General features: G+C 35.1%; 1 protein-coding gene across 2 annotated transcripts in view; it reads left to right on the top strand.

Annotated features, from left to right (window-relative positions):
- The window catches only part of LOC127649385 (parathyroid hormone/parathyroid hormone-related peptide receptor-like), a 97,542-nt gene that overhangs the window by 56,153 nt on the left and 29,848 nt on the right, over positions 1-11,541 (top strand). For both annotated transcript variants that reach the window (XM_052134451.1, XM_052134450.1), the window contains one exon: positions 6,501-6,603. In XM_052134451.1, the coding sequence (XP_051990411.1) occupies positions 6,501-6,603 (103 nt within the window). The remainder of the gene's footprint in view (positions 1-6,500; positions 6,604-11,541) is intronic.

The raw sequence follows: 11,541 nt of genomic DNA, 5'->3' as shown, positions 1-11,541 counted from the left end.
CTATGGAATGTAATGGTAAATGGTCTGCACTTATATAGCACCTTTTTAACCTTAATGGTATTCAAATTGCTTTACACTGTGACTCATTCACCCATTCACACACCTGTACATGCAAGGTGCTAGCCTGCCATTGGGAGCAACTTGGGGTTCAGTGTCTTGCCCAAGGACACTTCGGCATGTTGAGTCATGTGGGCCGGGATTCAAACCACCAACCCTGCGATTAGTGGCCGACCCGCACTACCAACTGAGTGCGGGTCGCACTACAGCCAGCCTACTTTTTTATCATGTTATTTCAGCAAGATGTACATGTACAAAAAAAGGCTATACATTATCACAATACCAACATTACAGTAGTCTGTAGTGACTGACGGTGCAAAAACACTATGTTAGAGATCTTTTTTGTTCTTATGTGAAGTGTAAACATATTTTTGGTTCATTATGAAACTGTGGCAGGACAAATTAGACTGTGGTGGATAATTAATGGGAAACACTGCTGTAACTGCTGATCTACTGGGAACTGACTTTAGAGTTTACAATAACAAAAAACATCCAGTGAGTGGCAGTTCTGCGGACAGAAACGCCTTGTTGATGAGAGAGGTCAACGGAGAATGGCCAGGCCTCATTTCCCAAAAGCATGATAAGCCTAAATAGATTGTAGAATCCAACTTCTTTGACACCCAAAGGCTCTCTCGCCAGCACTTGCAGCACTGCTGTCACATTTAAGCACTTCTCATATATGATCTGTAACTCTCTTAAGTAGCACTTAATGTGCATCCTCGCACGCAAAAAATAACAAACGTTCGTAAAATTGCTCATAGAAAATGCTCTTAACCGCAAAGATCGATTGTTTTTGGGAAACGCATCCCAGACTGGTTGGAGCTGACAGAAGGGCTACAGTAACTCAGATAACCACTCTGTACAATTGTAGTGTGCAGAATAGCATCTCAGAATGCACAACACGTCGAACCTTGAGGCAGATGGGCTATAACAGCAGAGGACCACGTCGGGCACACTATTAGAACTGTAGTGTTCCTAATAAAGTGCTTAGTGAGTGTATATCTAAACATAAACAGAATCTCAATTATAATGGAATGTAAAGACACCTACACTGTAAAAAAAACCCTGTTAAATTTACTGTAAAAAACTGTCAGCTGTGGTTGCCAGAAAAAATTAAATAATGTAATCAAATATAACACAGAACACCCAAATGTACATAACTGATATTAAAAATAAGTTATTTAACATAACATATTATTAAACATAACTATTCCCATAAAATATAATTAAATGTAATGGGTCACGCAGGAAATTCTGAATACTCACAATTATTGATTAATGTTAAACTATTTTAAAAAGTACTTGTACTCTCTTGTTAAATATGATATACATTTTTACCATTAATTATACTGGAAAATCTGACATTTAAATCTAAAAATTAAATTTTTCCATAAAACTGCATGTATTGTCTCTTTAAATATATTAAAATTTCTATCGTATATTTTAAGGTAACTACACATTTACCAATTAAGGGTTTTTGACTGTAGCATTTTCTTTTAATGTTAAAATTACGGTAATATTTTTTACAGTGTAAATATTTTACATTACAAAGCCATTGCATCCATCTACATAGCCTATACATTATATACTGTAGAGGTGCAATTATTTTAGTGCAGCTTTAGTCTTGACACAAAACCCAGAAAAGTTTCCTATTGCACAAAGTGAATTATTGATCAACCTGAACCTCGATTCTTGGAATTTAGTAAACTTTGAGTAGAGCTGGGTGATATATTGCTAAAAAAAAAGTTTTGAAGTTGCAAACCACATTCAAAGTGTAATAAAAAACAGTAAAAATCTAGTTAAAAATGATCAAGGCATGTTTCCACACTATTGTTTACAAAATGAAAATAATGAAGAATTATGTTTAATCATTATGTTGGCTTAGCTACTTGTATGGTGCATTGAGCACTGCTGTAGTTTATATTAAAACACTCTCCACAGCAAAATATACATTTTTAAAGGCAAAACAAATGATTCCTTGACAAGTTAGATTGATATCTCTGTTTTATCAGCAATATGTCTCATCTGTGATCATAATTTCAAAAGCTATAGCAAGATGTGCAGTCCACCAATAATGTTAGAGCGACAGCAGTTGGAACGTCCGCTACAAAGCGGCATACAGTACACTGACATGTGACATCAAGTTACAATGTCGCTAGCAGTGTGAACAGGGCTTAAGGGTTAGGGTTTAGACTACATTAATGAAATTACTACAAATGTTTCAGAATCAGATGGCCTGTGCCTTTCACGTCAAATCCATTCAAAGAAGGAAGTGAAAGAACACAGGTTTTGGTCTCAGTTTTTGTCAGATCTTCTTCACAACTGGTAAAAAAGACACATTCGTGTGTTTTAAAATGAGTGTTCAGATTGGACAGTTCCTCTGTTTCCACAGCTCTGTTGCTGTTGCAATGAGATTTCTCAATATCCATGAAAGGATATCTAGATTTTTAGGTCTCTTAATGTTTTAATATTCCAACAAATATGTCTCAATCAAATCTCTTTTTAATGACATTTCCCTTTTACTCTCAGTCCAAGATAGTTTTTTGAAAATGGATCATATTTCAGGTATTTAAAAGCATTCCTTCACTACTTTTCCCCCTCATCCATGGAGTTATAGATTTTTTTCTGCTGCGTTCTTCTATTATGAATTTATCTGCTTCGATTTTTCCAGGTTTATGCCACTCTGGAACTTCCAAATTAAAACAAATTAAATCGCCTATGATACGCTCGTCTCATTATCATATACAAACATGGCAGTGCACAGTCGAGTTGAGAGTCACTCAACCTTTCAGTCGTAAGATAAAAGAGAGACTATTCATTTCATACATTTTGGCCGGGCCATATGAAAACATATTGCGTTTTTAATTTAATGAAACCCTGCCTGGCTACTCTGCTGACACAAGTATAACGTGTTGACTGACATGTACGGTAAAAGCTGAAAGCTTTGAAACAAAAAAACAAATACTGATTTAATGCCTAAAATGAGTGGTAATGCATATCCGTCGGATTTTCATGTTTATACATGAGCCTGTTTACTCATGTCTCTTGAATAATGTCTTAAAGACCATTAAGCATGACACACATGTAACTCCTATTTGGTGCACCCATAGTATATATATATATATACACGTTGCAGCCAACATATTTGGTTACAGAATTTTCATATTTGGGTCCATCCAGGTCTTTCAAGGCACTTCTCTGAAATCTAAATGTATTTATGGTAAGCTACACGGTAACCAGAGCTCAGCTGGATGCAATCACTGTTGACAGACTCCTAACAAATACATACAAGGTTCATTTTCTCTGTCACTGTGTAAGAGATATTCATTTGAGCCGATAAGCAGCTAGGCTGACAGTGTACTAGAAAGAATATGCAAATCCCCCATTCAAAGGATTGTTGATTTAATTAACTGTGTCTATAAACACACTTGAAGCTGTGGTTTGTGAGTATTAGCATGGGACCTGCTATTGCTCTGACAGCCATGTAAAAATGTTTTTTTATCTATAAAAAACAGACATTCTTTTGGTTTAGGTAAATGATGATAATATTAATTGTGGTTCTCTCAAAATTATAGCTTTTGTTGTCAGTTAGTCTTCAAGCTCAAATCTGGATAGGATCGTTTTGTAATGTTAATATAGTCTCGGATAGCCAGATGTTTGGAAATAAGAATAAAGTCTGGTCCGCATTGCAGCTCATTCTGACCAAGAATGAACCACTTAGACAGGAAGGGATTATGTTGCTGCTGAAGAGACCACCAGGAATTTCCATGCTGGTCCCACCTTGTTTTTGCTGAATAGTGCTGGTTTTGTGCTGGACTAGTTGGTGAGGCAGCAGAACTTTGCTGGTTAAGATGGCCAACCAACATGCTCTTGCTTGTGATGCTCACAAATAAAAAAATATATATGTATATATATATATATATATATATATATATATATATATATATTTATATACATAATATTTTATTCGTCAAATGGTTTAGAAGATATGCACTGATACATCTGTTTTTAGTTTTGCCATTTTATTTATATAGACAGTAGAAAATTACAGGAAAAGATGGGGAGAACGAGATTAGGAAATGACGCAAGCCAGATTTGAACTTGTGGCACGAGCGTGAGCACCACAGCTCAAGGTGTATCGCACTCATGCTCTAACCACTAGTCTAATGCTTTGACAAACCTTTAGTTCTTGTCCAATCTCTCACTGAAGATTTATGCTAACACTAATGATCACTTCATCTATGTTGAGTTTTATCGCACCCTTGTGACAGGGTGGATTTAAAGATGAGGTATTTTAGTTACCAAAAAACATGTGGAAAGACCAAATAAAAGAATTATAGAGATATTGTGATCACATCGCATTGTTCTTTTTATTTACTTGGCAAAAGCCTTTGTTGGAGTGGACTATGCACTGATGTTAAGGCAGATAAAAAATAGTTGGATTTATAAGTGTCTTGCTGATATATGAGGGTGCTGTGGGGTCTATTCATCATCAGTGGAACAAAATATGTGCTTTTGTCATTGCTCACAAAATAAGTAAAATTACTGATATTAAGTATACAGTATATTACCTACCATGAGCAAGGGTGTAACAACCATTACAAATAATATTGCTTACCCCACTTTTTGGAATATAATCAATAGATTTTAATAGTTGAATAACCTCGGTCTTAGTGCAAAATATATGTATGTATATATATATATATATATATATATATATATATATATATATATATATATATATATATATATATATATATATATATATATAAAATTACATTTGTAGCCAGCCTTATAAGTTAATGCCTTTGAGACCAAGCAAAACCTTCTACCAACTGGCTTAATCGATAGTGGATTGAACGAACAACAGCAAATTAGTTAGGACTACAAGGCAAACCTTACATTACCTAATTAATATTAATGAGCCAAGCTGAAAAGGTTTGTAATGTCACCCCTGCCACTTTTCATCATTCTGATGTGAGTGTGGGCTAAACTGATTTTGCTTACTCATTCTGACATTTTTAATTTGCTTAATGAAAAAAACAAAACTTTCATCACATCAAACAGATCACAAGAGATAGCGTGCCAAATTTTTTTTTTTTTTTACATGATGCTATTGTTTTATCATATATAATACATATTTAAACAATTATTGGGTTAATACATGTATTTGCATTGTGCTTTTTTTCTGTATATGTGATTGTGTTTTAAACATTATGTTGTGGATCCCGAATAATTAATCATCAATTATGTACAGTATATTATATATAGTAACTGTTTCAGTGAATGAAAATAATGCTACAACAGTGACCTCAAATGCTTGTGAATATAGCATGACACATGGGTGGCACGTATTTGTTTGTTTTTCAATTAGATACACAAAATCGCATTTAAACTGTGAAATAAGACTCTTAAAAATACCATGTCATGTAATGTTTTCTATAAACAATTGCCACACGTTTTATTTCCTCATGATTGAAAAGACCATATTAATACATATTCAATAACATATTAATCTTAACAATACACACATAGAGAATGTACAGTATTTACCTGCTTAGAAAACAAGCCCTTATAAAAAAAAAAGTACTGTACTAGGTCAAATTTTACATTAGGTGTCTGCTAAGTGCTAACATTACAATACGTATAATACAATGTACTTGTTGTGTAACTACATGTTGTTCTGCAAATTCCTCACAAGATTCACATACTGCTGCTGAGGTTCAGGTACAGATAGGTTTAGGGTTGGGGTAAGGCTAACAGTGTAACTACATATGTAATTAAATGCAATGGTACTTGCAACAAAATGTATGTGCAGAACATAAAGTAGGTATCCAACCAGAATGACCCTTACTATTGCGGGGATTAACACAGCGGTAAAACGTAAAATTCTCACACATGAGACTCGTTCACAAAATCACCACCAGAAGGCACAATGGACACATTTGGCACCTCCGTTTAGTGTGAAGAAAGTGATGTGTAGAAGGCAATCTAACAATGCAAAATGAATGGCAGCATTAAGTTATAGCTTAGTTATCTCATGAATTGGTATAAAGAAAAAAATGTCAGCCTTTTTCAATAAATGAAAATTGTTGCTTCATAGATATTAGTTATTTAATTATCATCCTGAACATCAAAATGAAAATACATTGTGAACATTAATAATTGTATTTGTTAGACTTACTGAAAAAATAGCAACGCATTTAATTAATGGCTTTAACCCATGTTATAATGGACCTGTCTAGTCGTCAGTGATAGACTAGTGGTTCAACTGAAATCCTGCTCATAAGCGTTATGAAATATATACAATAATAACAATATTGTATCAAATGCTTAAGTACATAGTTGTTAAAGACAACTAATAAAAAGTGAGTCCCTGTCCTGTATTGCCCCTTAATGGAAATTTAATTTCTGACACGATATCATTTTGTGTGTCTTCACAGGTTGATGCTGATGATGTCCTCACAAAGGAAGAACAAATCTATCTGCTCTTCAGTGCAAAGCGGAAATGTGAGCGAATGATCAAGTCCAAACATAAAGTTGGTGGTGAGTTATAAAGGTTCTATTTAAAAAAAAAAATTCACAGATATTGAAAGAAATGCCTCACGGTCCCTGACAGCATCCAGAATTATTCACTACTAATCTCACCGGGGCTGAATATACATCCACCATCTCAGAACACTACCTGGAGAGCAATTATCTTCACCCCCACCCCCCATTTTAACTTTGGTGAGTGGAGAAGTTGTCAATATGTGTGTTTCCATGGGGACGTGTGCTGGGGTGAGGCCTGGCACCTTGTCTTAAACCAGACACAACGCCATGACACGCGATAAAAGGTATCTTTTCCATGTTAATCAGAGTTTTTGTCCTAACCAGTCATGTCACACAACAAGGAACAGCGAGAGGGCTTTCTATTTTTAAACTCATCCTATTTTCTTTTCAATCTTGTGTGCTTCACATCGGTTGCTTGAAGGCTTGTGTAATCTGAGACAATATCTGTGTCACATTAAGTATTAATATTGTAATGATAATCAATTCCATAATTCCAATGCTTTTAAATGTCCATGTCAGATTGATGCATCGTGATGCATTTTTACATCCAGAACTCTAATCCGTGTCTGTCACTGTCATTTAAACTGTTGTTTGGTTTTCGTTTTAGTCTTAGACAACATGTAAACCTGTCAAATCAATTCCAATTAAACATTTTTAATAAATAGATTTAAGGTAAAATGCAATTTTCTCCATAGAGAAATGTATATGTAGTGATGATATATAAACTTTTCAACACAGACCCATCATGAGCTCAGAGGTTGGTAAGCGATGGTATATGCTTTTGTAGTAGCCGAGAGTCATATTGATTTTAGCTTTATAAAAAAAAAACATATAAGGAAGTGGAGCGTAGTTCTAGCGGGAAGACCAGCAGGTGCACATCATCACATCATTAGCTGGGTAACCCCTAGCCAATCGCACGTAAGCCAATGCTTTATAAGTCCGCTCACAATCTATCACATTGCTGTTTCGGTGTGCTAACACAGGCAACCTCCACCACCCCACCACCACCAGTTGAGCCCTGTCCCGCAGGGAGGTAGGCTCCTCGCCCCTGCCTCCTATCTCCGGCAGGACATGACGGTTCTGGGTACAACTACCTCGGACTGCCGGACGGGGCCTACGCCAAAGAGAGAGCCATTGCCTCCCGTTTTACATCTATCAAATAAATGGCATGTCAAACTTCACTCAAGCCCGATAGAAATATATTTATTGCCAAATTTCTGGTTAAAACAAAAACTGCACTACCAATAATACTAAAGAGAGATCCACCAATCAGATAAATCACTGTTATTATAGATATTGCGCCCAAATAGATCGTCAATGAACGCCCACTACTGTAAAGCATTGCATATTGCATAATTTGTCGCTGTCCCAACACTCAAACTACTTTTATATTTGCATATATCACAATATTTTGCAACAAACTTGAAATATATTGTGATTTATACTCTATTTATATTTGCAATAGTTCATGGGATTGTAGTCCATTCCCTTATAAAGACTTTCAGTCTTGTACCTTTGTCTTTGTCTTTTATTTTTTGTTATTATTATGATTCATCCCAGAGCTGACTGTTTTGGTTCATGGCTTAAAGTTCTTATTAAATCACTTTTTGAAATTCCATTAAAAAAAATGAATAGGGAAAATACCTCAAGGACCAAGGCAGCTGAAAAATCAGTCCACTGCTGCGCTCTATTGTCATTGAACAACAAGTACGAGAATTGTTTGGATTGCGAGTGCTGCCTTCAAGTCCTCCTGGGAAGGTCCTACTTGCTAGTTCAGAAATCGTAATCAAGATGCTTTTGTTGAAGCAATTAGCTTACTGTCAGAAAAAATGGCCCTTTGGGCAAATTCAAATGTATTCCTCTCTTTTATTTTTTACTTCTGAACAAAGACAAAAAGCTTTTTAGTGCTAGTGCAACAAAACGAGAAGTCAAGGCATTCATTAGGCATGTAATTGATGTTTATTTATGTATTTTATGCTTTTGTGCTACCATAGAGAATGATGGCCAATTTTGTTACACAAGCATGCTACCCCATAATCTAAACTAGTAATATTTACACAATAGTAAATACATTTCAAACTTTCAAAATCAAAATGTATCTTCCGCTATGATTTCCCAACTCGGAATGTTTGGGCTTACAGAAAATCCTGAGTTTCCCACTAATAATTATGACACTGTATGTCATTGATGTGTGCTCATTTGGTAAATACTATCATTCAGACATGAATTAAAGGCAACATCAGACAGATAGAAATAGCTGCTGGAGCCCCTTTGAAGAAATCATGAAATTCTGGTGTCTTTATCCTGACCTAGTGAATTTATGACCTTATCGTGGTGTCTGTAAGACACATTGGCATTGTGACATCAGAAAAGGGTTTTGTACGGCTTTAGAAAAGAAAACCTGCTGCTAAAAGTGTGCACATTTTCCCTTGGAAAATAGCATAGCATAGCTCTGTGTAATCCCTGTTGGGTCATTTGCCACATTAAATAGAGATCTGTGAGAAGTAGAGTGTGTGAAAGTGTTGGATTTTTTTTATAGTATCCTCAGTTTCCTTTCACTGTGGTCACTATTTTCCCCTGGTGGATTGTCTTAAAAGCGTTTTTAAATAACTTTTTTTTCCGGCCTATTGTCATAGCCAGACTGCCATAATATTTTTTTCTCATTACAGGCTTATTTTACTCCTGTTCAGTCACTCTTGTCTCACAGCATGAAACAGTTAAAGATGTTTATGTGTGAACTGAAGCAAGAGTAAGGAATCTCGTATCCAGGCTCTGGATGGCATGTTCATACTAAGGGACTGTGCACTAGACATTTGTAGTTTTAAGTTAAAAAAATTAATGAAACATGACATGGCTGCAAATAAATTAGTCACACAGAATAGGTTTGAACTTGAAAACACATGAACACATATTGTACTTAAAATAATTGCTCATGCTCATGTCTGAGGAAATTACTGTAATATATAAATAGGATTGTATAATGTTTTCTCAAGAAGCATGCCATTTTATTGGGTAATCTCTGTTAGATTTATTCCTCTAAAAAATAGATGTAATGTATTTATCTAATTTATTTGTTGTAGTTTATGTATTTATTTATACATTTTGGTGTTGTGCCTCTTCTGGACAGATTATTACTTTGGGACAGATTATTATGCTTGTAGCTTTTATGACTTTATATTAATTGAGAGACTACATGGAATATCATCTTATATTTTGCTATGTATGCTATATATATATTTTTGGTAACACTTTACAATAAATGTTCATTTGTTAACATTAGTTAAAATTAACATACAATTAACAATATGTTTTTCCATCTTTTATTAACCTTGTTTAATTATAATTTATGAAAATAGAATTGTTCTTAATGCATTTACTAATCCATACAACATTTGTCTTTTAAATGTATTAGTTACTGTAGAAATTAACTTTAACCAAGATTTATAAGTGCTGTAAAAGTATTGTTTATTGTTAGTTCATGTTAATTAATGTAGTTACAGTTGAAGTCAGAAGTTTACATACACATAGGTTGAAACTTTGTGCAGGACACAAGTAAACTGTGCCTTTAAGCAGCTTGGAAAATTCTAGAAAATTATGTCAAGCCTTCAGACAATTAGCTTCTGATAGGATGTGTACTGAATTTGAGGTGTACCTGTAGATGTATTTTAAGGCCTACTTTCAAAATTAGTGCCTCTTTGCTTGACATCATGGGAAAATCAAAAGAAATCAGCCAAGACCTCAGATAAAAAAGTCTGGTTCATACTTGGAAGAAGGGTACCACATTCATCTGTACAAACAAGAGTATGCAAGTATAAACACCATGGGACCATGCAGCCATCATACCCCTCAGGAAAGAGATGCATTCTGTCTCCTAGAGATGAACATAGTTTAGAGCGAAAAGTGCAAATCAATCCCAGAACAACAGCAAAGAACCTTCTGAAGATGCTGGAAGAAACAGGTAGACAAGTATCTATATCTACAGTAAAACTTGTCCTATATCCACATAACCTGAAAGACTGCTCTGCAAGGAAGAAGCCACTGCACCAAAACACCATAAAAAAGCCAGACTACAGTTTTCAAGTGAACATGTGGACAAAGATCTTACTTTTTGGAGAAATGTCTTCTGGTTTAATGAAACAAAAATGTAACCGTTTGGCCATAATGACCATTGTTATGTTTGGAGGAAAAAAGGTGAGGCTTGCAAGCAGAAGAATACCATCACAACTGTGAAGCATGGGGGTGGCAGCATCGTGTTGTGGGTGTGCTTTGCTGCAGGAGAGACTGGTGCTCTTCACAAAATAGATGGCATCATGAGGAAGGAAAACTATGTGGATATATTGAAGGAACATTTCAAGACATCAGCCAGGAAGTTAAAGCTTGGTCATAATATGGGGCTTCCAAATGGACAGTGACCACAAGCATACCTCCAAAGCTGTAGCAAAATGGCTTAAGGACAGCAAAGTTAAGGTACACAAAGCTCTGACTTCAATCCAAATTTTTTTTTTATTTTTTGAGTGCGAGCAAGGAGGCCTACAAACCTGACTCAGTTACACCAGTTCTGTCTGGAGGAATGGGACAATATTCCTGCAAGTTATTGTGAGAAGCTTGTGGAAGGCTATCCAAAACATTTGACCCAAGTTATACAATTTAAAGGCAATACTACCAAATACTTAAACTAAAGTAGTGATCCTATCTAGTGAATCTAACACAGGGAATGTTTTTTTTTATTAAATGTCAGGAATTGTGAAAAACTTAAATGTATTTGGCTAATGTGTATGTAAACTTCTGACTTCAACTCTAACTAATGTTAATGAACACAACCTTATTGTAATGTGTTTCCATTTTACCTATATATAATATGCATGTTTTACACTGACTATTTAAAGTGAAATAGTGTACCCAAAAAGGTGATAAAATGGATAAAAGCTAAAC

Source organism: Xyrauchen texanus, chromosome 9 (genome assembly GCF_025860055.1).
Source record: "Xyrauchen texanus isolate HMW12.3.18 chromosome 9, RBS_HiC_50CHRs, whole genome shotgun sequence".
NCBI classification, from domain to species: domain Eukaryota; kingdom Metazoa; phylum Chordata; class Actinopteri; order Cypriniformes; family Catostomidae; genus Xyrauchen; species Xyrauchen texanus.
Note: the sequence above shows the minus strand (reverse complement) of the source record. Positions and strands in the feature narration are given on the sequence as shown.